This window comes from Pongo pygmaeus, chromosome 2 (genome assembly GCF_028885625.2).
Source record: "Pongo pygmaeus isolate AG05252 chromosome 2, NHGRI_mPonPyg2-v2.0_pri, whole genome shotgun sequence".
NCBI classification, from domain to species: domain Eukaryota; kingdom Metazoa; phylum Chordata; class Mammalia; order Primates; family Hominidae; genus Pongo; species Pongo pygmaeus.
Window position 1 is genome coordinate 207,420,419 of NC_085930.1, and position 25,896 is coordinate 207,446,314.

General features: G+C 36.4%; 1 protein-coding gene across 23 annotated transcripts in view; it reads right to left on the reverse strand.

Annotated features, from left to right (window-relative positions):
- DLG1 (discs large MAGUK scaffold protein 1) overlaps positions 1-25,896 on the reverse strand; it is a 271,038-nt gene that overhangs the window by 96,324 nt on the left and 148,818 nt on the right. For all 23 annotated transcript variants that reach the window (XM_063661361.1, XM_063661354.1, XM_063661352.1 and 20 more), the window contains 5 exons: positions 17,519-17,572; positions 10,512-10,562; positions 7,936-8,060; positions 6,105-6,274; positions 4,408-4,544 (listed from right to left, as the gene is read on the reverse strand). In XM_063661361.1, coding sequence (XP_063517431.1) covers positions 4,408-4,544; positions 6,105-6,274; positions 7,936-8,060; positions 10,512-10,562; positions 17,519-17,572 — 537 coding nt within the window. The remainder of the gene's footprint in view (positions 1-4,407; positions 4,545-6,104; positions 6,275-7,935; positions 8,061-10,511; positions 10,563-17,518; positions 17,573-25,896) is intronic.

Genomic DNA, 25,896 nt, shown 5'->3' on the forward strand with positions numbered 1-25,896 from the left:
TAAATATTAGATAGCTGTGGTGTACTGTTGAAATACATATTAAATAGCCGTGGTGTACTGCTGGAATAAATATTAGATAGCTGTGGTGTACTGTTGAAATACATATTAAATAGCCGTGGTGTACTGCTGGAATAAATATTAGATAGCTGTGGTGTACTGTTGAAATACATATTAAATAGCCGTGGTGTACTGCTGGAATAAATATTAGATAGCTGTGGTGTACTGCTGAAATACATATTAAATAGCCGTGGTGTACTGCTGGAATAAATATTAGATAGCTGTGGTGTACTGTTGAAATACATATTAAATAGCCGTGGTGTACTGCTGGAATAAATATTAGATAGCTGTGGTTACTGTTGAAATACATATTAGATAGCCGTGGTATACTGCTGGAATAAATATTAGATAGCTGTGGTGTACTGTTGAAATACATATTAAATAGCCGTGGTGTACTGCTGGAATAAATATTAGATAGCTGTGGTGTACTGTTGAAATACATATTAGATAGCCGTGGTGTACTGCTGGAATAAATATTAGATAGCTGTGGTGTACTGCTGAAATACATATTAAATAGCCGTGGTGTACTGCTGGAATAAATATTAGATAGCTGTGGTGTACTGTTGAAATACATATTAAATAGCCGTGGTGTACTGCTGGAATAAATATTAGATAGCTGTGGTGTACTGTTGAAATACATATTAAATAGCCGTGGTATACTGCTGGAATAAATATTAGATAGCTGTGGTGTACTGTTGAAATACATATTAAATAGCCGTGGTGTACTGCTGGAATAAATATTAGATAGCTGTGGTGTACTGTTGAAATACATATTAAATAGCCATGGTGTACTGCTGGAATAAATATTAGATAGCTGTGGTGTACTGTTGAAATACATATTAAATAGCCGTGGTATACTGCTGGAATAAATATTAGATAGCTGTGGTGTACTGTTTCTTTGGTGGCCTAAAATAAGCCATGCATCCTGGTATTCACACCCTTGTAAAAATCTCTTTCTACACTGAATTTTGCTTGTCCACGTAACTAGCTTTAGCCAATGAGGTACAGTAGTTGTGAAGGAAAGAGAGGATTGATAAAAACAATATACTGGTGCTTGTCTTCTTTGGAAAGCTTACTTTTGGAACCTAGCCACCATCCTGTGTGAAACTCAACCTAACCACGCAAAGAGGCCACTGGAGAATTAAGCACCTGGCTAACAGTCCCAGTTGAGTTCCCAGCTAAGAGTCAACTTGTCCACCATATGTGTGAGCCAACCTAACAGTGGATTTTGTGGCCTAGTAAAGCAAAGACAAGTTGTTCCTGCCAAGCCCTATCCAATCTGCAGAACTGTAAACAAATACATGAGTGGTGTTTCTTAGCCATTAATCTTTGTGTTTTCTCACATATCACTACATAACTGATACAAGAGCTGACACAATTTGCTGAGGGATTCAATGTGGGATGTGTAAGATGATGATCCCAAAGTTTTACACCAGAGAAAAGTTATTTGACCATCTACCAGTCTTGTTCTACACGTTAAAAAAGTGACCTTGGGAGTGAACAGTAAAAAGGAGAAAATGTACAAGGAGTGAGTTCTGGATTACTTCAATGTTTAGAGGTTATGGATATGAGGAGGCACCAGACATCAGAAAGACAGACTGAAGCGTGGCTACTAAGAAGAGAAATACCAAGATAAAGGGTGACTATTAGGCAAATGAAAAAGTGTTAGAAGAAGGAGGAAAGTGTGTCGAACTCCAGCCAGATAAGTCAGTTAAGACGAGGACTGAGAATTGAATGATTCCAGTGTAATTAAGAGAACAAAAGCCTCACTAAAAGTTGATTTAAGAGAGAATAAGTCTTGCCATAATGGTATCAGCACGGGTTGCTGTCTCCTACCACCAAAACCAGTTCTAGAGAAACCATAAAGGGAAACATGGTAGCCAAGAAATTAAAAAGTAAAAGTGAGAAAACTAGTGGCAACAGAAGGCTGTCTTGACTGTGTTTGTGTGTGAGTGATGAGTGATGGTGAGAAGGTACTGGTTATAGTTTGAGGAAAGAGTGGTGATCTTAGCTGTGAAAGGGTAAGTTAGAGAAACATAGTTCAAGCTCTGCTCTTTCCTTTTCCCTATCATTAACTAAAGAAAAGTCTCCTTGCAACAATAAACAGTACTAAACAGGATGTAGAACAAAGGAATCTTTTATACAATGCTGATGTAAATTTTTACAAGCAGCCTGGAAAACAACAAGATGGTTTTTAAAAAGAATGCTACTAGTAGGATAATCAATAATCCCGTGACAGTCAAGTAAAATTCTTGTACATGTTCACCAGAACACACAGCAGCTCTTCCTAGGAAAATTATTCATAATACCAAAAAAAAAAGTCTTAAAATATATTTTTAAAAACCAACTTCCTACTATGCCAGATCCAGTTTATGTGCCTTTTCAGATTCTGCTAGGCCTTGGCTGCTTGCTCAGTGGAGAGTCCTGACTATTATACTACTTTCATCTTGTCTCCTGCCCTTCCCAGTTTTCTCAGCCTCTTCTGGCTGGGACTGGGCATGGCTGATGTGTTCCACACAGTGGAAGCTACAACATGTCACAAACCTATGTCTGACTTGTCTATACCACGGCAACTCTACCATTTTTGGGCTTGGGTGAAGTGTTGGGCCATGGAGTACAGGAGCTGGCTTCCCTAGAAACTGTGCCCAGGAGAGTCGGGTAACACAATCCAAAAGCTTGGGACAAATAACCCCTAGAGGGTACACAAGAGACAGGAGAATACAAGGGGCCAGCAGATAAACCGTTCTTTCTTTTCTCTAGATGGCTGGATGTAAGGTTTATGATGCCTGGATGGTTTTTACAGTGTCTGCCTAGAAGACTGTTCTACATGGCAAGCAACAAGCTACCTTATAAAATTACAGCCAGCTCAGACACATTCTGCCTTCTACTGGCTCTCGTTCGTTCTCCGCTTCACTCCTCATTTTCACTCACTCTAGCCTTCTTGAGATCACACATCCCAATAGTACCTTAGCACATTAGCTTTTCTTCAGATTCCGTTTCCCTAAGGAACATGGACTCAGACAGTAATTGGTTGATGTAGTATGGCTCTGTGTCCCCACTCAAATGTCATCCTGAATTGTGATCCCCATGTGTTGGGGGAGGGACCTTGTAGGAGTGATTAGATCATGGAGGTTGCTCCCCATGATGTTCTCTTGATAGTGAGTGAGTCTCATGAGATGTGATTGTTTTATAAGCATCTGGCATTTCCACTGCTGGCACGTCTCTTTCCTGCTGGCATGTGAAGAAGGGCGTGTTTGCTTTCTCCCACCCCACACCATGATTGTAAGTTTCCTGAGGCTGGTGAGTCAATTAAACCCCTTTCCTTTATAAATTACCCAGTCTCAGGTAATTCTTCATAGCAGTGTGAAAACAAACTAATACACTGATGAAGACTGGACAAATAAATTGCAGTACAGACATACAGTGGAATATTACATAGAGATAAAATGAATGAACTTTAGCTCTAAGCAATGATATGGGTAAGCCTCAGTAAAGCAATATTGAGGGAAAAAAAATTGGAGATGAAAGTCTCATACAGTGCAATAGTGTTTTGAAAAAGCTTCAAAACAAATAATACTAAACAAAATTATTTAGGCATATGTATGTAATTAAACTTTTTTTTTTTTTTTTTTTTGAGATGGGCTTTCATTCTGTCACCCAGACTGCAGTGCAGTGGGACAATCACAGCTCACTGTAACCTCAACCTCCTGGGCTCAGGTGATCTTCCCACCTCAGCCTCCCAAGGAGCTGGGACTATAGGTGTATATCACCAGGTCTGGTTAATTTCTGTATTTTTTGTAGAGACAGGGTTTTGCCATGCTGCCCAGGCTGGTCTTAAACTCCTGGGCTCAAGCAATCTACCTACCTCAGCCTCCCAAAGTGCTAAGATTACAGACAGGTGTGAGCCACCACACCTGGCCTGATTAAACAACTTTTAAGAAGCAAAGGAATAAGAAACACAAAATGGTTGATGTTCTAATTCTTGGGCTGGGTAGTTACTAGGTTTCATTATATTATTAAGTGAAGTAAAACAAAAAAGGTCATGCATAAACAAATGATGACATTGTTTTATAAACCTAAGGATTATGATGAAACACTCTGTGCATACAAGCCCTCAACCCTTCAACAACAACAAAGGAATAAAAGGAAAAGGGAGGAGCTAGCCGAGAAAACAGAAATGACAAATAAAGACATTACCAAGAATCATTTTTTAGGATTTGATACAGCAAGGCTAGTATTTGCTAATTTAAACATCATTTAGACCTTTTTGGTATGGAGAAATTCCAGTATCTGTCAGAAAAAAAACAGACAACAAAATGATTTAAAAGACAATAGATTTCTTATACTTACTGCTAGAAGTTTATCTCCAATCTGAAGTTTGCCATCCTTATGTGCTGCACCTCCTTCAATTATTTTGGTTACATAGATGCTATTATCCCCAGGAATATGCTGATTTCCAACACCTCCAGCAATGCTAAACCCAAGACCTGTTTGGAAAACAGTTGTAGATTCTCATCCATAAATATGAACTTAAGCCCAGAAAGAAATGGTTGAAAACTACAAGGTAATAATTCCATCACACTAATATTTTTTAAAATAGAAAAGAATCTATTTAGTTATCTGCTAGTATATGTTCTGCAATCAAGGGACACTTATAAATATAGCTGCTCCTAGAGTTACGAATAGATTCCTTTTATCCCACATGTTCCTTCTTAATATCTTTTCGCAAATGCACTTGTTATTCCAAAGTGACATTGCGAAATTATGTTTTACTTTTGTCTCCATCAAAATTATGCTTACCTACACTTTTAATATTTTCACAAGAATAAAATTATTGAGAAGAAATAACAACATTGTCTGGTGGTGGTGGGCAGAACCAACATGCTTTAAAAATGTGAATACCTTTGTTCTTTTTCAATATTCTATGAATTAACAATTTTAAGTAAGGAATTTCTGTAATTCTTAAATCCCATATCTTCAATATCAGATAATTTCTCAGCTCTCCATTCCTTTTTCATTTGTTGACATCCTCCCTCTTCCATGAAGCCACATATTGAAACTACTATTTCCATTTATCCTCAAGCCATCAATGTTTTAAAAATTCAGCAATCACATCTTAACAGTCCTTTACTGCAGATGTAACTGCTCGTAATACATATTATAAACACTTCTTCTAACTTAGCCTGTGTATCTGCATTTAAAGTACTTTGTAGATTAATATCAATAATCTAGTATTGATAAGTTAATATCAATACTATACTTAACTTCAAAGTGTTCAAGGACACAAATATTTCACTCTTTTAATGCTATAAGTCTTCAATATAAGAATACTTAATACAAATAGGGACAAATCCACTTATAAAACAAGTAGATATTTTGTTCCCTACTTTTAAAAACTCTTAAAAACATGCTGAGCAAATATTGAATATAAAAATCATAAAAAACATAAATTTATATATATGCTCACTGCAGTAAAATGTATAAAAGTATACATCAATAAACATAAGAATTTTGGGCCAGGTGCAGTGGCTCACACTTGTAATACCAGCACTCTGTAGGGCTGAGGTGGGAGAACTGCTTCAGCCAGGAGTTTGAGACCAGCCTAGGCAATGCAGGGAGACCTCCATCTCTACAAAAAAGAAAAAAAATCAGCCCAGTGTGGTGGCGTGTGCATGTAGTCCAAGCTACTTGGGAAGGTGAGGTGGGAGGATCGCTTGAGCTCAGGAGGCTGAGGCTGCAGGAAGCCATGACTGCACCACTGGACTCCAGCCAGGGTGACAGGGCAAAACCCTGCCTCAAAAAATAAAAAAAAACCCCGCAAAAAAAGGAACTTTTCAAATGCTGCAATCTTGGTAGAAATGTAAATATTCTAAAATGCTACACAAGACAAAAATCAGTAGAAATAACAGAGAAATTAAAATCCACTCAAGTTCTGTAGAGTATTACTAATATTGTTAACCTTGGAATGTATGTTACAGATAAAGTTCATAGGTATATTTAACTCAGAGATTTCTTAAAGATTTATCTTAGTTTGACTTACCACATACCTTTAGGACCTTTAATGAGCTTTATTTCCATTATTTTTTCTGACACTGGTTTCCTTCTTTTTACATACAAGCGTACAATAGACCCTGCTTCTTTCAATGCTTCAACTGCTTTGCTATGTGTTACATCACGAACATCTACTTCATTTACTCGTAATATACAGTCATTGACCCTGAGAAAACAATTAAATATTAAAAATAAAAATTAAATATAATTTAAATATTAATTTTCCACTTTACCAATTTTTTGTTACTTCTTTTTTAAGGTAAAGAGAATTATAAATAATTCTGGAGTAATTCCAGAAAACACAAATGAAGAAAGTGTATCAAAAACTAATATAAACAAATACAAACATTTCCCAAGGGCCAGCAAAAGGAACAAAAGAAACAGTGAAAATAACAGATTATATAAAAATGTTAAATAATAATTACAGCTACCATTTGTATACTTCCTGCATGCTTATTCTGTGTAAATAGCAAATATTTATTTAGCACTAACCACATGCCAGGCACTTTCTTGGTATTTTAACCCTCATGTCACCTGTAAGCTTAAGATATATTTTAATCCCTATTTTACAGATGGAGAAACTAAGGCGCAAAGAATTTAAATAACTTTCCTAAGGCCACCCAGATAAGAAGTGACAGAGCTGTGATTCAAAGATAAGAAAACTGAGGCTCACATCACGAGTTTAAGGTCACAGAGGTAGTGTGAAAACTGAGATAAACTAAAAATAATTTTCTGAGTGCCTATTCCAACCTATATATTAGTCATAAAACAATGAAGTTATTTTTCGAAATTTATATAAAGATTAGGTCACTTAATTCAAAGGTTTCGTAGGTAAAGAACTTATAATTTGCCATGGTGTTATGTTTTTTAAAAGTCTGATTTGTTCCTAATCTTAGCCTTTTCCCTAGTTCTGGTCTCTTTGATTGCATGGTATTCCATCAGGAAAAAAAGATGGTCATCTCAAATTGGGTAGAGAGGGTAAACAAAACATAATTAAAATATTAAAACTGGTCCTGACAAGCTTCTATATCTAACAGAATCAGGAAGTAAATGTCTACATTTACATGAATGGTCAAATGATTAATTTTTATATTTGATTTCATTAATATACCACCTGTCATATCCAGTGAGAACTAAAGCTTAGAAATTGAAAAACTGCATTAAGGTACCAACATCCTTAAAATAAGATGCTGTTTTTAACAAGACTATATAAACTCTTTAGTCCTAAAACTTCAGGCTATTTTAACAACAAACAAGGAAATAGGAAAAATGACATAATTTATGACCCCCAAAAAATCAGTTTGCAAAATATATCTTCCAAAATGGAACACTAAATTTAAACAGAGACAAATGTTATTTTCATCTAGTCAATTAAGAAAATATATTATTTAAAGTTTGCATATACTTTAGTCTTTGTGGTGTGGGATTCAACATGGATGTGTGATCCTCTATCCTCTGTATCTTAAATAAGTTTATATACATGTTTCCCAACCAGAGAGGAAATGGAAAATATTCTGTGAGTGTATTTGAAAACACAAAGGGAAACTCATGATTTCTATAAATATGCTCACAAACATTTAAACCATCAACCAAATTTATTATTCAAAATGTTATAATATCTAAGATAAAACTGGAGTCTAAATGAAAACAGCAACACAATGCTTAGACCATAATCATCTCATTCATTGACTTGAATGTTGTTAAAGCATCTACCCTATGCTAGTTATCATGATAGTGTTTGTTATTTGTATTTATCCCTTATCCAGTCTGCTTCAAGAAAAATACACAAAGTGGATTCAGCATCACAATAAAAAGCGCAAAACATACCGCAATCTTCCATCTTGGGCGGCTGCTCCCCCTGTGATAATTTTGGTAATGAAAATACTTGAGTCATCTCCAATGTGTGGGTTGTCCGTACCTCCTGCAATGCTGAAACCAAGCCCTGAATTTCCCTGAGGATAGAAGAAAAAAAACTGAGACTGAATATGATTTATCTTTATTGACAGGTTCCTGTCATTAAAGGACGCAGAAACTGTACTAACATAAGGAACACGACAAATAAAGGTATATGGGTGAGTAATATAAAGATTCTAAATTAAATGGACTTGTTCTGGAGGAAAGTCCTTTCAGAGGCATTACTGCTGAACAGGTGAGGTTCAAGAAAATACACCAAGGACTTTTGAAGTATACTCCACAGTTCTTTCTTTAAAAGTATGCGCAACTTGTCATTGGATTAGTCACCCATCTGCAGAGGTGTCACTATAAGTCTGTTTCTTTCAGACTGCACCTCAGCCATGTTTGGTAGGGCACATCTCTCCTAAGAGACAAATGCTGAAGTGATCTTCCCGCTGTTATTTCTGAGTAGGTAAAACCCATGTACTGTTTTAGCCTTTAAAAAAGGGGGTGGCGATGGTGCTTTTCTTCTGCTGACTTGACATCAGCTTATTTTTAAATGACCAAATTGTAGCTGCTAAGTGATAGCTGCCATCAGTCCTTGACATGTTTAACCAGTATACCCGATTAGCAAAACGCATTTTTTCATACTGACTGTAAGTCCAACCTGAGAGCTTAACATTGGTGAATTTTCTTGACAGCAAAGTAAAGTTTGCCAAAGCAGCTCTACTTTTTGCTTGTTTTATGAACTGGAGAAACAAGATTTCTGAATATTTTCTTCACAGAAAGGGTTCGACTGCTACAAAAAGCCTTTAAAAATAATTGATTTAAGCAAGGTATTAAAAAATGTTTATTTCTTGAAGAATGTTCTAACTGAATTTCAGGTGACTCAAGTAAGCAAATATATGTGGACCTATCATTTAACTGTTCGTATTAAACAGTGTAAACACTCACTCTACCACCATCTGTCTTAAAATTCTATTTTAATAAAAAAAGTTTTTCAATCTAGCTTCATGAATTACCTGAATCTTAAGAACAGTACCAGTGGATTATGGGAGGTTACCAAATTACTTAGGTACTCAAGTTCTTCAACCAGTGAAAAATACAATGTATAGTCCTGACTAAACAAAAGGAATTTAAAATTAAAAGGCCCTGGGAAAGGATAAAAAATCAATAATACAAAAAGTTAGGAGACATCACAGACTACTATATTAAAATATGTACAGTACATTAATACTGTGCTTACTTGAATATTACTCCAGTAGCCACCTAACTTGAGCAGGTGATCCCAATTTAAGTAGAGGGCAATAAAGATATACATGTAAGAGACTCTCTCAGATTTATTTTTCTCAGATTTGATTCCAATATAAACAAATCTAATTATCTAGGATTTTAGTCTTGAATATACACACATTTAGTTACTTAAGAAATCTGCTTGTGTGAAACACTAAATTTCCATAAAATGCTAGCCAGATAAGGTGGCATTACTATTATAACATACAATAAAAATTGAATGCAGATATTCTTTGTTCTTTTTTTTAGACGGAGTCTCGCTCTGTCACCCAGGCTAGAGTGCGATCTCGGCTCACTGCAACCTCTGCCTCCTGGGTTCAAGCGATTCTCCTGATTCAAGTAGCTGGGATTACAGGTCTGTGTTACCACATCTGGCTAATTTTTGTATTTTTAGTAGAGACGGAGTTTTGCCATGTTGGCCAGGCTGGTCTTGAACTTCTGGCCTCAAGTGATTCACCCGCCTCGGCCTCCCAAAGTGCTGGGATTACAGGCGTTGAGTGCAGGTATTCTTAAGGGAAAAACATATCTTAAGAAAATTTACACATCTGAATTGCACCCTTAAGTCATTTTCTGACTGGGGGAGTATACCATAATTAGTTTTTAATACAGCTCTGTCTGTTAGAAGTATGGTTATTTTGCTAGAAAAGAAAATTGATATGACCATGTTACTAGTATACTACTTAATACGAACAACACTTCATTAGCATATGCATATAAACAATATAAACAAAATTAAAAAGCAAGAAAAATCTGAGAAACTATCACAATCTAGAGGGGTCTAAGGCGGCAGGAGAACTAAACGTAATGTAGATTCCTGGATGGGCCTCTGGAAGAGAATAATATAAAAAGTAAGGAAATAGAGACTTCAGTTAATAATAATGTATGAATACAGGTGTCTTAGTTGAAATAAATGTACTCTGGTAATATGAGATGTTAACAATAGAGGAGGCTGAATCCAGAGTAAATGGAAACTCTTGGGACTATCTTTACAACTTCTTTGTAAATCTAAAACTATTTTAAAATAAAAAGTTTATTAAAAAAATAAGGTTACTAAAGAAAAGGCAAATGTTTTGAAAATACCTTGGCCAATTTTATGAACTGGGAACTTAGAAAATATCATATAGTTCTGTTTTTGAGAGATCTCCCTTGGATTCTGTATGAAAAAGCAGTATACTGCAAAGTTCTTTAAAACAACAGATTAAGATAATAGCTTTTACCCTTTCAAGTGTGATTTCTTCATATTCATAATCTGCATCTGTGCCATTAACCTACAGGGGAAAAGAAAAGCAGCTCAGAAACTTAAGAGTGTAAAATCCCAAATGGCAAGGCAAAATTTTTGTACGATTTATTAATGAAAACCTGTTAAATGTGACAGTAATCAAACACAATAGCTTCATTTTAATAATTCTGGGGAAGATTTTCAAGGAATGGAAGAATACAAATGTGATTAATGAGTTGACAACATTCGTGGTATCATGACTTTCAAATCCAGGATAGGTACATTCAGCTTTTAACAGTTTCAACCTCTGATCCTTCTCTGTCTTGAGCCACACATCTAATCAGTTACCAACTGTTTCTGATTTGAACACTTTAATTTTTCTGAAAATCATCACCTCTTCACTCTCATTTCTAATACCTTTCTTCAGGCCTTGTTAAACCTCCTCTGGAAAGGAATACTGTCGATGCAGTCTGCCTAATTGCTTAGATTAGTATTCCCCACTGCCCAAATCACTGTGTTTTAAACAGCTGGATCTTTTTTGTTTTGTTTTTTGAGACGGAGTCTCGCTCTGTTGCCCAGGCTGGAGTGCAGTGGTGGGATCTCGGCTCACTGCAAGCTCCGCCTCCCGGGTTCACGCCATTCTCCTGCCTCAGCCTCCCGAGTAGCTGGGACTACAGGTGCCCGCCACCACGCCCGGCTAATTTTTTGTATTTTTAGTAGAGATGGGGTTTCACCATGTTAGCCAGGATGGTCTCGATCTTCTGACCTCGTGATCCACCCGCCTCGGCCTCCCAAAGTGCTGGGATTACAGGCGTGAGCCACCGCACCTGGCAACAGCTGGATCTTTTTAAAGCCCATAACATAATTCCTCTAAAACTTTCAAAACTCTCCCTTCCTAGAAATATCCAAACTCTATGGCTTGGTAATCATGTCTTTGAATGAACTGACCCCAATGTACCACTCCCCTTCATTCTTCACCTCTTCATAAGCCTTAATACCAACCCTTTCCGTGAACGACTTGCTCTTTCCATTACATATCCTGCAATTTTCCACTTCGACATCTGGAATTTTGTGCTTCCTCGGTCACAAATTTCACTTACATGTTTTATGTCAAAATCAGTCACCATTCAAGATATCTTAGTCACAATTTATCTCCCTCCAATTTATTTCCTAGTCTCTCCTGAAAGAAGTTAACTCCTACAGTAAAGGCCACTGGTGAAACAAGTCCCTGGAGTCAGACGAACATGGGTTTGAATCCTTCCTTTAAAATGTCTCGTGATATGAGGCTGGGCAAAACTCTATCTAAATCAAATGCGGATTGTGTTAAATTCTACTTCTGAAGATGGCTCACATCTTCCATTCCAGACATTCTTTTGCAATATAACTAAATCACCCTACCATCAAAAGGAGTCTCTTTCCTCTCCAATTAGATCTAGGCAAGCCGTGTGACTAGCTTTGACTAAAAACAAATGTGGCACAAATGATGCTGTGTGATTTCTGAGACTAGGTCATCTGATGCCTGATAGTATTTGCCTTTGCTTGGAATATATTTTCTTTAGAACCCAGCAGCTATAACATGAGGAAAACTCAAACAGCCTACAGGGAGATCTAACCAACAGAGAACCAAAACCCTTGGCCAAAAGCCCCAGCTAGACTCTTAACCAGCAGTCAGCACCACCAACTATCAGCCACGTGAATAAGGCTATTTGGACCTCCCAACCTTGTCCAGTGCCCTAACCCACACCATGTAAAGCAGAGCCATCCAATTCATTACGAGAAAAAATGAACTGTTGTTCTTTTAAGCCACTAAGCTTCAGGGTAGTTTGTTATGCAATGACAGATAACCACAAGAGAAATAACAAAACCAACATAAGCTACTTTGCTTTCTTAACCATACTATAAAAAGTAGCCCTTAATTCAGGTCTAACATAGGGACCAGGAGTTTCTTCCTTGAGAACTTTTGAAGCCCATCTCTACTACCCTTTTGGGTTCTTAACTCTTGTGATTCTCCTAGATTCAAACCCTATTACTATTTTGTTCCCTCTTCTTTCTCATCTATAGACATTTTCTTCTTAGAGATTATATGTTATAAAGGGATTTATATAGAGAGAGTTGGGATTTCACTCTGTTAGCCAAGCTGGAATGCAGTGGCATAATCATAGCTCGTTGCAGCCTCAAACTCCTGGACTCAAGTGATCCTCCTGCCTTAGCCTCTTGAGTAGCTGAGACTGCAGGCACATGCCACCACGCCCGGCTGTTTACTTTTGTTTTTCATAGAGATGGGGTCTATGTTGCCCAGGAGCTCGCTTGCTTGCGCTCTCTCTCTCTCACACACACACACATACACACACACACACACGTAAAATTTCTTTATCTCAGTTTAGGAGGAGTAACTTCAAGAGATGTGTTGATCATGTCTGTGCATCTAGAGTACAGGAGGGTTACCCATGTGTATATCACGCCCACTTGATAGGAAGTCCTTTGTTACGAGTAAAATTTTTATTTGCAGCAATATCCCCTTTCTTATTCTAAAGGTTATTTGTATCATCTTGTTTCTTGCTCAAGACTTGCTAAAAGTCTATCAGTCTTTATTGAATAAGCAGTTTTGACATTATTGATGAATCTATTTCATGGTATTACTTTCTGTTTTTAACTATTCTTTACTCCTTTGATTTTCTAAAAAATATTTTTGAGTTGAATGCTCAATTTATGCTTACTCTATTCTGTTTTTAGAAACCTCAAAGTTTACCAATTTTCCTTGGCATATGGATTAGGCCAAATCCCACAACTGCTAGCTGCATTGAGCTCCATTTTTGTTCATTTGTTTATTTCTAAATAATCTAAAATTTTATTTTTGAAAACATTTCCAAATGAGTGTGCTTATATGGCCCTTTTGGCATTAACGTAAAATTCTGATACTGTGACCTTATGATTTCTGCCTTAAGGAATCTGAGATTTTTCACCTTTAAGTTTCCTCACAAGGTAGGTGCTCAGTAAATATTCCTGGTGCTTAATTTAATGCCAATTCATGATGTAGGTTTCTAAGCAGCACAGAAAGGGGGCTTTTTAGGTAGCACCGAGTACTTTACTAAAAATACAAAAATTAGCCAGGTGTGGTGGTGCACGCCTTTAATCCCAGCTACTCAGGGCAGGGGCCAAGGGGTGGGGTAGGGTGGGGGCTGAGACAGGAGAAGCGCTTGAACCCAGGAGGCGGAGGTTGCAGTGAGCTGAGATTGTGCTACTGTACTCCAGCCTGGGCAACAGAGTGAGACACTGTCTCAAATAAATAAATAAAATAAAATAAAATAAAAATAAAAAGAACTCGACCCTTTTTACAATAGCTAAAGGAAAATGAAATACTTAAGAATATACCTAACCAAGGAGGTGAAAGACCTCTACAAAGAAAACTACAGAACACTGCTGAAAGAAATCACAGATGACACAAACAAATGGAAACACATCCCATGCTCATGGACAGGTAGAATCAATATTGTGAAAATGACTATACTGCCAAAAGCAATCTACAAAGTCAATGCAATTCCCACCAAAATACCACCATCATTCTTCACAGAACTAGAGAAAACATTCCTAAAATTCATATGGAACCAAAAAAGAGCCTCCATAGACAAAGCCAAACTAAGCAAAAGGAACAAATCTGGAGGCATCACATTACCTGACTCCAAACTATACTATGAGGCTATAGTCATCAAAACAGCATGGTACTGGTATAAAAATGGACACACAGAATGAAGCAGAATAGAAAACCCAGAAATAAGGCCAAATACTTACGGCCACCTGATCTTTGACAAAGCAAACAAAAACATAAAGTGGGGAAAGGACACCCTATTTGACAAATGGTGCTGGGATAATTGGCAAGCCACATGTAGAAAATGAAACTGGATCCTCATCTCTCACCTTATAAAAACATCAATTCAAAATGGATCAAAGACTTAAATCTAAGACCTGAAACCATTAAAATTTTAGAAGATAACATCAGAAAACCCTTCTAAACATTGGCTTAGGCAAAGACTTCATGACCAAGAACCCAAAAGCAAATCCAACAAAAACAAAGATATGCAGATGGGACTTAATTAAACTAAGAAGCTTCTGCACAGCAAAATAATCAGCAGAGTTAACAGACAACCTACAGATTGTCAGAAGTATAGATTGTGAAGATTTTCTCCCAAAGGACTAATATCCAGAATCTATAAGGAACTCAAACAAACAAATCAGCAAGAAAAAAACAATCTCATCCAAAAGTGGGCTAAGGACATGAATAGAAAATTCTCAAAGGAAGATACACAAATGGGTGACAAGCATATGGAAAAGTGCTCAACATCACTATCAGGAAAATGAAAATCAAAACCACACTGTGATATTACCTTACCCCTGCAAGAATGGTCATCAGAAAAAAATAAAAAAAAATAGATGTTGGCGTGGATGCAGTGAAAACGAACACTTTTACACTGTTGATGGGAATGTAAACTAGTACAACCACCATGGAAAACAGTACAGAGATTCCTTAAAGAACTAAAAGTAGATCTACTGTTTGATCCAGCAATTCTACTACTAGGTATCTACACAGAGGAAAATAAGTCATTATATGAAAAAGATACTTGCACATGTATGTTTATAGCAGCGCAATTCACGATTGCAAAAATATGGAACCAGCCCAAATACCCATTTTTCAATGAGTGGATAAAAAATATATGGTGCTCACACACACACACACACATACACACACACACACACACACCATGGAATACTACTCAGCCATAAAAAGGAATGAAATAATGGCATTTGCAGCAACCTGAATGGAACTGGAGATTATTATTCTAAGTGAAGTAACTCAGGAATGGAAAACCAAACATAGTATGTTCTCACTCATAAGTGGGAGCTAAGCTATGAGGATGCAAAGGCATGAGAATGATACATTGGCATTTGGGGACTCGGGAAAGTGTGGGAGTGGGGTGAGGGATAAAAGACTACACACTGGGTACAGTATACACTGCTCGGATGATGGGTGCACCAAAATCTCAGAAATCACCACTAACTTATTCATGTAACCAAACACCACCTGCTCCCTAAAAACTTACTGAAATTAAAAAAAAAAAATCCAAAAAACAAAAAATAAAATCCTGAAGTTTTCCCTCCTTTAAAATAAAAAAAAAAGAAATAAAAGGCATCCAGAGGTAATGTATCTCTATTTGCCAGTGACATGATCTTGTATATAGAAAATTCAAACTACGTAACTACTAGAGGTAATAAATGAGTTCAGCAAGGTTGTAGGATAAAAGATAAACACCTAAAAGTCAATTATATTCCCAAATGCTAGCAATAAAAACTCCGAAAATAAAACAATTTCATTTATAACAGCATTGTAAGAATAAAATACTGGCTGGGCATGGTGGCTCACCCTGGAATCCCAGCACTTTGGGAGGCTGAGGCGGGCTGGATGACTTGAGCTCAGGAGTTCGAGATCAACCTGGGCAACATGGTAAAACCCCATCTCTACCAAAAATACAAAAAAAAAAAAAAAAAAAAAAAAAAAAAAAGCCAGTCATGGTGGCACGTGTCTGTGTTCCCAACTACATGGGAGTTGGGAGGATCATCTTGGGCCTGGGAGGCAGAGGTTGCAGTGAGCTGAGATTGTGTCAACGCACTCCAGCCTGGGTGACAGAGTGAAACTCTGTCTCAAGAGGAAAAAAAAAAAAGAGAGAGAATACTTAGAAATAAATTTAACAAAAGAACTCCAAGACTTGTACACAGAAAACTACAAAACATTATTGAAAGGAATTAAAGAAATATACCCATATATTTACAGTTAACTGATTTTCTATATGGTTGCCAAGACCATTCAATGTGGAAAGAATAGTCTTTTCAATAAACAGTGATGCTATCCACATACAAAAGAATGAAGTTGGACCTCTACTTCACATTATACAAAAATCAACTCAAAATGAATCAAAGACCAAAATCTAAAAGCAAAACCATAAAACTCTTAGAAGAAAACTGAACTGTAAGTCTTTGTGATGTCAGATTATGCAATGGCTTCTTAGATACAATACAAAAAGAAAAAATATAAAAAAAATGGTTTTTAGACTCACTCATCACGAAATTACGGCATTTTCTAAAGTTTTATCCGCTTAAACTTTAACAAAAATGTAGCAGTATATTTTTACCCCATACTGTCACCAGCAGAATGTACTCACAAACTTTTTGCTCTTTTGATAACATAATGTTTAAGATGTATTAATTGTTTTAATTTGCATTTGTTATTACTCACCTTTTTCTACTTTTTTACCTTAACAAATTATGTTGAGATATTCACATATCATAAAATCTACCTTTTTAAAGTATGCAATTCAGTAGTTTCTAGTTTATTCACAGAGCTGTGCCATCATCATTACTTTCTAATTCCAGAACATCCTTATTACCCCATAAACAAACCCTGTACCTATTAGCAGTCACTCCCCATTCTGCCCTACACCCACCACCTGGCAACTGCTAATCTACTTTCAGTTAACTATGGATTTATCTATTCTGGAACCTTCATATAATAAAATTATGCGACAAGTGGACTTTTGTCCCTGATCAATTTAAAATTACAAAGTTATAACTAATTATTTTCGTATATATGAATGCACAAAAAAAACCTGGTTACTAAAAATCTAGTCATTCAATTAGACTTCTAAAATGATTTAAATATACGGCGCTGTGTAAGCAACCAATGGTCAGAGACAACCTTTTGTGAAAGTTAGCCATCATAATTTCCGAATTAGATTATGAATTTCTATTTCAAAATTTCTGCTTTACATAAGGAAAAAAAATAACCAAAGGAGGACCATACTTAATTTACTATAGCAATTACAGCTGTAGTATATAGTGACAGAACATCTTAAGAGAAATGTGTTAGAGAAAACAATGCCATGGTCTTCGTATTTGTATCAAAAACTGAACAGGAAAGGCAGAATTACTTAAATGTGGGGAGGAAATGGAACTTACATAAGTTGGTGTTTCCAAGCTATCTGTGTTGACCAGTACTGGAGGAGGATTTGCCTTTAAAAAAAAATTGTAAATGTGTTAGCTTTACAGGAAAATAAAAACATTACATGTTAATGTTCACAATGTTTGAGGCATATGAAAGACTTGCTATTTCTTAAGTTATAATCTTATATGAGTTTTTTATATGTTAGATAATATATCCTTTTTCCAGCACCAAACAGAAAAAATTATGTAGAAGCAGTTAAAATAGATTTGCTTTTAAGAAATAAATTGCTATTTCTGCCAAAGCAGCCATGATTTTCTTAAGTTTTACACAGATCACCATAGCCTTCTCATAAAATCCATGAATATTCTTTAGTGTAACCAATAACTCTTCCTAGGTTGCTTAGAAATCATTGTTTTCTCTTCCCAAGGATACCGTAAAGATTTCAATCATTTCATCACCCAGGAAAAAATTCTTTCCCACAGTGAACTGTTTTTAAACAAGGAAAAAAAAAAGTTCATCACAGAAAGAAATTAATTGTAAACTTTTAGAAAACTAAAAATACACTCTTAATGTAAAAACCCCTGATTATTTTCGGCTGCAATGATTGCTTTCCAGTTATTCTAGACCACTCACAGAATTAACAGTGATTTATTACAGCAAGAAAAAGAAGCAGAATAACACACATCTAGTTAAGTTTGGATTGAAAAAAATCTTGGTTTTCTGGTTAGGTTAGAAATTATTATGTATATGAAACTAAAGAATAAAATGCAATAACAAATGAAAAATATAATAAAAATCTGATGTAATTCCCCTCAAAATTCTTTCTTCTGCATATTTAAAGTTATGAAAGTATGAAGTCACATAACACTTTCAGAGAATAAAAAAGATGACTATCCTTTAAACAAACTTTAGAAGATATGTTTACACACATTAATGGTTCTACTTCAGTTAACTAAAGAATTATACATAAAAGCTGTGTAAAATAACATTATAACACAAAATAACCATTTTCTTCCAAATGTATAGGCTTTTAATAAAGGTGAATATTCAAAATTCAAATACATTATTTTCAGCACAGTACTGCATCTAAATGATATCACTAAATGCTTAAAGACAACCTAGTTTCATGGTTAAAAAATTAAACAGTAAGCATTTGGGCTACATCAAGCAGTAAGTTAAAAGTGAGTAGCTAATACTTCATTATATATAAACATAAAATTAAATATAATACTTTATGTTTAGTCCCACCATTAAATAATAGTCTACCTTTGAATAATTCGGTGAAAGTCCACTTAACAAATAAAAATTATACTTATAAAATTGCTATTTAAGCAAAGCTACCCAACTGACAGACATTTGAGATTTTATGAATATTTCAAATTACTTATTTCCCAATGGCATATTGAGATTACTCAAACTGATAATATTTTATGTTGCTAAAAAAATTAATAATACAACTTCACTTTATTCTGCTTAAGCAATTACAGAAGAAAAGGGCAAGAAAGAATAGGATATTTAAAGTTACAAAAGAAATTACATTTTAAAAACACTATGGCAAGAAAGCCTTTTGGTCCCTCTGCCGATTTTTTACCAAACATGCGGTGGAAAAAGTTGGTTTTTATCAAAATCTAATTTATACCATAATTATTATTTTAGCTGTTTATCAGTACCAACTCATCATCATTTTATAGAAGTTACCTTTCGATTCTATTCATTTAGAAAGTCTTGCTAATATTGAAATATATATAAACAAAATGATATAAGGTGTTATATTTACTTCAAAATAAAACAATGGAAGGTTGGGAGTAGGAGGGGTGATTAATCAAATAGAAGTACACAAGTTGATTGCTGTAGCTGGTGATGGGTATACATAGAGTTCATTGTACTATTCTTTCTACATTTGAGTATTTTTGAAATTTTGCATAATAAAAAGTAAACCAAAAAATCACTTTGAGCCAAGTACTCAGTTTTAAAGAGGTTAATAGCTAAAGTAGTTGTGAAATACTCTGGGTCAGGGTTGCTGTTAAGATACTGGCATTCAGCCAAGCGCGGTGGCTCATGCCTGTAATCCTAGCACTTTGGGAGGCCAAGGCTGGTGGATCACTTGAAACCAGGAGTTCAAAACCAGTCTGGCCAACATGGGTGAGCAAAATTATGTTTCTTAAGCCTTATTACCGATGCTTGGGTCAAATTATTTAGGGTCTTTTTAGTTCCTCCTTCTGGAATATCCTTGCCATTTTACTGCCTCTACCCCCAATCTCTAAGTGAATTATAGGGCTTCATTGCTGTCCAGGTTGGAACTATACACAATGGTATATAAATTTTAGTAATAGAATAAGTATTTCTATAGCTTCCTATGATTTACAACATATTTTCTTTTATATTACTTCTCTAGAGACTCACACAGTCCCTCTGGGTAAAGACAGGTGTTGCTATCTTTTCACAGATGGAGAAAATGAATTTCAATAATAATTGTAACTTACCTATTCTCAAATGTCACTGAGTGGCAGAGGGAGGTACAGAGAGACCTAGAACCAGGTCTGAGATTACAGGGTCACTTGAAGCAAGGTGCAATGAAGGGTTTTTCTTCATTTGAAATAATTTCACGTAGACTCTTTCCAAGTCTTTTAGCTGTAGTTGTTTGATTTTCCATGTTACCTGTTCTACTACTCGCTGTCTTGGTTAAGGATCCCAAAGTCTTTTTTTATTTTTTATTTTTTGAGACGGAGTCTTGCTCTGTCGCCCAGGGTAGGACTTTTTAAAAGTCAAGTTTAGGCCGGGAGCGGTGGCTCACGCCTGTAATCCCAGCACTCTGGGAGGCCGAGGAGGGCGGATCACGAGGTCAGGAGATCGAGACCATCCTGGCTAACACGGTGAAACCCTGTCTCTACTAAAAATACAAAAAAAATTAGCCGGGCGTCATGGCGGGCGCCTGTAGTCCCAGCTACTCAGGAGGCTGAGGCAGGAGAATGGCGTGAACCTGGGAGGCGGAGCTTGCAGTGAGCCGAGACAGTGCCACTGCACTCCAGCCTGGGCGACAGAGCGAGACTCTGTCTCAAAAAAAAAACAAAAAAAAACAACAAAAAAAACCACGTCAAGTTTATTGGCTGGGCACATGGCTCACCCAAATTTTACCATTCTATTTCATCAACAAAGGATCTTGTAGTGATTGCTGCTGTAACAGACTGAAGCAGCCTTACAAAGTTTCAGAGGGCAATGTTACATTTTTAAAAATCGTGTTAAAATACATTCTAAGATCCAATTATTTTAAAATAGGTCAAAATAGTTTAGAAAATGCACTTTTACAATCTGCATTGTATTTCTCCTTCTCAGCACTGATGAAAGTTTCATTATGTTATTTGTCTAATGTTTCTTTCTCCTCTACTCAATTATAAACAGGTGCTTTACAAGCGCTTTTCCAATGCAGAACTCACAAACTCCAGAGACTACCTCTTAGATCCTAATTTGAGACACACTGCATTCAAAGTTAAGTGCTATGACTGAGGTGATCACTGCAGGTTAAAATGATTGTAAAAACAAATGGGGTGGATTCTGGAAAGAAGGTAGAGTAGGAAGCATCACAAATCTGTTTCTCCACCTTGAAAACAATTTTAGTGGCAGCATCTGTCTGATGTAGATATTTTGGAACTTGGAGTCTATTGAAGGCTTGCAACTTCCAGGTGAAGGCTTGGACAGTAAATTGTAGTTAATTTCAGTGACTTGCAGGTTTAGCACAGTAGCAGCTACCCATACTCTACCCCTCAGTCAACTGTGTACTGCTTGCACAAGCCACGGTGGGCAGAGAAAATTACGTTCTCCAAATACCGGAGATCTGTGCTCTAAATGCTGCTTCTCATCACAAAGGTGCAAACAGGCCCTGGATACTGCTGTTCCACCTCCTCCTCATTGTTGCAAACCCCACCCCAACCTCCCAGGCTGAACTGACTTCCAGGAGATTTAAAGAGCTGGAGGCCCCCCCTTCCTACACACCAATTCAATTTTCTTTTTCCCCTTTTGGGAGCCAGATGTTGAAGACTAGGACATTAAAAACCAACCACATGTATGGAAGAAATTAGAAAGTCACTGTGCATGCCTAGGGGAAGGCATAGGCTCAGAAAATATCTAAGAAGACCCTACGTTTACACCTGAGGCTGACTTTTGATATCCTACAATAATCAGAAAAACAATAACAACAAAAAAAGAAAACCCTGGAGAAGAAGGAGAATCTGATTTTCAGAGTTACCAAATTATTAAATTCAAGTGTGCTGTTTAAATAAACAAGAATAAGTGGCTTATTCAAAAAACAAATATAAATCAATATAAACTGTTCCTTAAAAGAAAAATAAGGCCGGGTGTGGTGGCTTACACCTGTAATCCCAGCATTTTGGGAGGCTGAGGCGGGCAAATCACAAGGTCAGGAGTTTGAGACCAGCCTGGCCAACATCGTGAAACCCTGTCTCTACTAAAAACAAAAAAATTAGCTGGGTGTGGTGGCAGGTGCCTATAATCCCAGCTACTTGGAAGGCTGAGGCAGAAGAATCACTTGAACCCAGGAGGTGGAGGTTGCAATGAGCTGAGACTGTACCACTGTACTCTAGCCTGGGCAACAGAGCAAGACTCTGTCAAAAACAAACAAACAAACAAAAAACCAAAAAACCAAAAAACCCCACAAAAACCTGATAACAAATCTACTAAAGACTTTCTTAAAGAATTAAAAGATGGCCGGGCACAGTGGCTTACACCTGTAAACCCAGCACTTTGGGAGACTGAGGTGGGTGGATCACTAGGTCAGGAGATCGAGACCAGCCTGGCTAACACAGTGAAACCCCGTCTCTACTAAAAATACAAAAAATTAGCCGGGCGTGGCAGTGGGCGCCTGTAGTCCCAGCTACTCAGGAGGCTGAGGTAGGAGAATGGCGTGAACCCGGGAGGCGGGGCTTGCAGTGAGCCGAGATGGCATCACTGCACTCCAGCCTGGGTGACAGAGCCAGACTCTGTCTCAAGAAAAAAAAAAATAATTAAAAGGTGTGAACAAAAGCAAGAAAATGCTGTATGAACAAAACGGAAATATCAATAAAGAGAAATAAAAATTATAAAATTCAGGAACTGAGAAGTACAATAACAGAAAATTCACTGGAGGGATTCAAAAGCATATCTGAGCAGGTAAAAAAAGTAGTGAACATGAGATAGGACAAGGGAAAGTACTGAGTCTGAAGAACAGAAATAAAAGAGATTCAAGAAAAGTGAACAGACCCTAAGGGACCCATGAGACATCATCAAGCAGACCAACTAATGCATTGTGGGAATTGCATGAGAAATGACAGATAAAAGAGTGGAAAAAATATTTGAAGAAGTAATAGCCAAAACTTCTCAGATTTCATGAAACACATGAATATAAACATCCAAGAAGCTCAATAAACAAGTAACGAAATCCAACAGACTCACACTGAGACACATTATACTAGAACTGTCAAAGGCCAAAAACAAAGGGAGATTTTTGAAAGCAACAAGAGAAGTGACTTGTCACATACAACAAATCCTCAATGAGATTATCAGCAGACTTCACATCAGACACTCTGGAGGTCATATGGCAGTGGGTGGAAATACTCAGTGCTAAAATAAGACTAAAAAAACCCAAACCTGTCAACTAAGAATCCTATATCCAGCAAGACAGTCCCTCAAAAGTAAGGGGGAAATTAAGATGTTCCCTGATGAACAAAAGCTGAGGGAGTTTGTTATCACTAGAACTGCCCTGAAAGATGTGCTAAAGGTAGCAGTTCAGGTTGAAATGAAAGAAAACTAGACAGTAACTCAAAGTCATATGAAGAAATAAAGATCTCAGTAAAGGTAAATACATAGGTAATAATAAACACTAGTTAGTAATATTGTAACAATGGTTGTATAAATCCACTTTTGGTTTTCCACATGATTGAAGAGACTATTACATTTTCAAACTAAAAAAAAACCAAAAACTTAGCCTAGCCAGGCATGGTGGCTCACACCTGTAATCCCAGCACTTTAGGTGGCTGAGGCAGGCAGAGATGGCTTGAGCCCAAGAGTTCAAGACCAGCCTGTGGAACATGGTGAAACCTCATCCCTACAAACAAAACAAAACAGCAACAACAACAAAAATTAACCAGGTGTGGTAGGCACATGCCTGTAGTCATGGCTGTTCAGGAGACTGAGGTGGGAGAATCAATTGGGCCCAAGAGGTTGAGGCTGCAGTGAGCTGTCATGGCACCACTGCACTCCAGCCTGGGCTACAGAATGAGACCCTGCCTATAAACAAATAAATAAATAAGCCTAATATTAATAAACAAAGTCAATATTGGTAAATAACGAAAATCAATTATTAGTTTAAAAGCTAACATTATAACTTTGATTTGTAACTTCATATTTTGTCTCCTACATAATTTAAGAAACGAATGCATTAAAAATTACTAGTTTCTGTTTTTGGGCATACAATATATGAAGATGTAATTCTGTGACATCAACAACTGAAAGGGGTTGGGACACAGCAGTTAAAGGGGCAGAGGTTTTGTATATTATTGCAGTTAAGCTTGTACAAATTGAGATTAGAAGTGTCTAGGATGTTAAATGTAATTCCCATGGTAACCACACAAAATATAACTAAAGAATAGACATAAAGGAAACAAGAAAGTTAAATGTTTTCACTACAAAAAATTAATCAAAGACCAAAGAAGACAGTAATGCAGGAAATGAGGAACAAAAAAGCTACAAGGCATATGTATAAAGAAAACAAATAGCAAAATGACAAAAGTCTTTCCTTACCAATAATTACTCTAAATGTAAATAAACTCTTCAATCAAAAGACAGAAATTGGCAGAATAAAAATTTTAAAATGTTCCAACCACAAGCTGTATATAAGAGACTCACTGTAGACCCAAAGATACAAATATGGTGAAACTGAAGGACAGAAAGGGATATTTCATGCAACAGTAATCAAAGGAGAGCAGGAGTGGCTGTACTCGTAACAGACAAAATAGACTTTAAATAAAAAAAAGGTTACGAGACAAAACGAAGGTATTATACATTAATAAAAGGTTCAATATAGGAATGTAACAATTGCAAAAATTAACACACCTAATAGCAGACCATCAAAATGTAAGTAGCAAAAATGAGACAGAATTGAAGAAAGAAATGGTTCTACAGTAATAGCTGGAGACTTCAATACCACATTCTCCATAATGGGCAGAACAACCAGACATATGATAAGTAAGGAAACAGAGGAGATGAACAAACACAATATACCAAAGAGACACAGAACTCTAACAATAACAGAACACACATTCTTCTCAAGTGCACATGGGAATAGAAGGAAACTATGTCAACCTAAGAAAAACCATATACAAAACACACACAGTGAACATCATACTCAGTGGTGAAAGACTGAAAGCTTTTCATCTAAGATAAGGAAGAAGGCAAGTATGTCTGCTTTCACCACTTGTACTCAACATGACCACTAGCTGAATAGTTGAAGTTGTAGTCAAAGCAATTAGGCAAGAAAAAGAAATAAAAGACATCCAAATTAGAAAGAAAGAAGCAAAATTACTTGTTCACAAATGATATGATCTTATATGTAAAACACCCTAAAGATTCTACACAAAAACTGTTGGAATTATTAAACCAATTAAGCAAAGTAGCAGGATACAAAGTCAATACACAAAAATCAGTTGTATTTCTTCTAACATTGAACAATCTAAAATGGAAATTAAGAAAACAATTCTGTTTATTATAGCATCGAAAAGAACAAATTTTCAGAACACTGAGCCTCCTAAATGAAGAATTAACTTCATCAAGAAGGTAAAAAGCTTGTACAATGAAAACTATAAAACATGTATGAAAGAAATTAAGAAGACATAAATAAATGGGAAGGGATCTGTGGTCACAGATTGGAAGACTTACTATTGCAAAAATGTCAATATTACCCAAAGCAATCTACAGACTTAATGCAATTCCTATCAAAATCCCAGTAGGGTTTTCAAAGAAATAGAATAACCCATCCTAAAAGTCACATAGAATTTCACGGTACCCTGAAAGCCAAAATGATAATGAAAAAGAAAAACAAAGGTGGCGGGCTAACACTTCCTGATTCCAAAACTTACTACAAAGTTACAGTAACAGAAACAGTCTGGTACTGGCATGCAGACAGACATACAGAAGGGAATAAAAGAGAATCCAGAAATAAATGCCATATACAATTATCAACCTACAATGGATCATGATCTAAATGTAAAACCTAAAACTATAAAACTGTTAGAAGAAAACACAGGCTAAAAGCGAGACATTGGAATTGTCAATGATTTCTTGGATATGACACAAAGGTACAGGCAAAAAAAGAAAAAATAGGTAAGTCATATCTCTGACAAGA